The 1,607-nt window shown below is 51.6% G+C and overlaps 1 protein-coding gene across 1 annotated transcript; it reads right to left on the bottom strand.

Annotated features, from left to right (window-relative positions):
• Positions 1 to 806: 806 nt before the first annotated feature.
• Positions 807 to 1,445, bottom strand: Pmar_PMAR022804 (hypothetical protein; the record flags this gene model as incomplete). The annotated part of the gene is made up of 1 exon (XM_002777475.1): positions 807 to 1,445. A coding segment is annotated over one exon (639 nt), but the record flags the coding sequence as incomplete, so codon positions are not given.
• Positions 1,446 to 1,607: the final 162 nt, after the last annotated feature.

Genomic DNA, 1,607 nt, shown 5'->3' with positions numbered 1-1,607 from the left:
TGACACAGCATAGATGCCTCGTTTCGTGCGCGAAGCTTGCGAGCATCCCTCACACTCACCGTAAGCTATCTCTGCACTGTAGTTAACGAGTGTAAGGTGAGACGCAGAGAACTAACCACAGAAGGCCAGCTCGCAATTGACGAACAGGAAAGATCGGTATGGACCGATATATGGGAGAAGGGGAACCTTGAGACTATAGCTAACTCGTAATGATTGATCAACATAATGAGATCGGCACCGCCGGTCTCATGACTCATGAGAAAGTTTTCATATCCCCGTCGTATCGACGCGTAGGTCGCGTTTGTTGTGCGAGCCCTCGCATGTGCGAGTAAGAGAATAGCGTCTCCTTCATCATATTTCCTTGGCCGGTGTGGCGTCATCGCTTCCATCGCTGGGGAAAGCGACTGACGAGTTTGGCGGTGGTAAGAAGCCAGGGTATCTTCGGTTGCCATATTCTGAAGAGATCCCGCATGGGTTGCCCCAAATATACTGCCAAGAGGAAGGCGCGTAGGCCGCGTATATGGTGCGGCGAGACTTTGAAGCTCTTGGGGAGCCACAGCTCTAGTTTTCCATGGGATGGTCGAATAAACGGCTTCTTTGCCCTGCAAGAGCTCGATGACCCACCCAGGAGCAGACATTTTGGATGCAGACTCAACTGCGTAGAATCGATGGAATATGGTATCCGAAATTCAACTCACAATGCCAAGGTTACTCTCCAAGTCACGCAAGACAGGCTTGAGTCAAACTATGATAACTTATCACTCCGAAACAGGCACAGCGGAGATCAACAGCTGAGCGTCAGCCGGCTAAGGCGAGACCTGTGTGACAGACTCTTCCAATTTATCTAGAATAAGGCCTAGGTCGACCTCACTCATACTAGCACCAACCATGTACTTCCGAACCTCGTCAAGGGACTGCCGGGATAATGCATCAGCTAACCAATTCTCGTCAGTAGACAAATGGTAAGCTCGGACACCTTTGCTGTAACCCCACGCACTAGCCAGACTCTTCAGGAGATCGTTCATCCGGGCTGACTTCGCAGAGAGCTTGCTGATTGCTGCGATAGCTGCTGCGTTGTCACAGAGAATGATGACCGGACGATCAGCAGGGACGATTGCACAGCCGCATAATGCGGCTGATAGTTCTAGGGAGCATATGTCCCCGGACTCCCACCTGTCCCAGTTGATAGGTTCAACCAACTTGCTGATCCTCGATGCCTGGGGAGTCGCTAGATCCGAGCGATACCAGTAGGCTTTACCTTCACCTATGACTATACCACCCAGGGCGGAGGTTGAAGAGTCGGAAATGACAACCGAGACATCCGACTCCTCCGAGTATCCACCAAGTTTGGCGCCCCATCCCAATAGGAAACTTGCGGGGATTCTCGCCAAGGAGCAAAGACCCTTGTCGGGTGCCGAACCATTCAGACTCTCACTGAGGATGGACTGAAAAAACTGCAAGTCACTTTTCGCCTCATCACTTAATCGTATTGATCGACAGTCGAGCCGCTCCGCTACTGCTTTGCAAGCATAGAGGCTACGAAGCTTTGGCTTTAGAAGCCTTGCGACATGGCACAGCCAGGAGAGACGACCTGTCACAGTCTTCAA

The sequence above is a fragment of the Perkinsus marinus genome, assembly GCF_000006405.1.
Source record: "Perkinsus marinus ATCC 50983 genomic scaffold scf_1104296951680, whole genome shotgun sequence".
In the NCBI taxonomy this organism is placed as follows: Eukaryota; Perkinsozoa; order Perkinsida; family Perkinsidae; genus Perkinsus; species Perkinsus marinus.
This window is presented reverse-complemented; position numbering and strand designations above follow the sequence as displayed.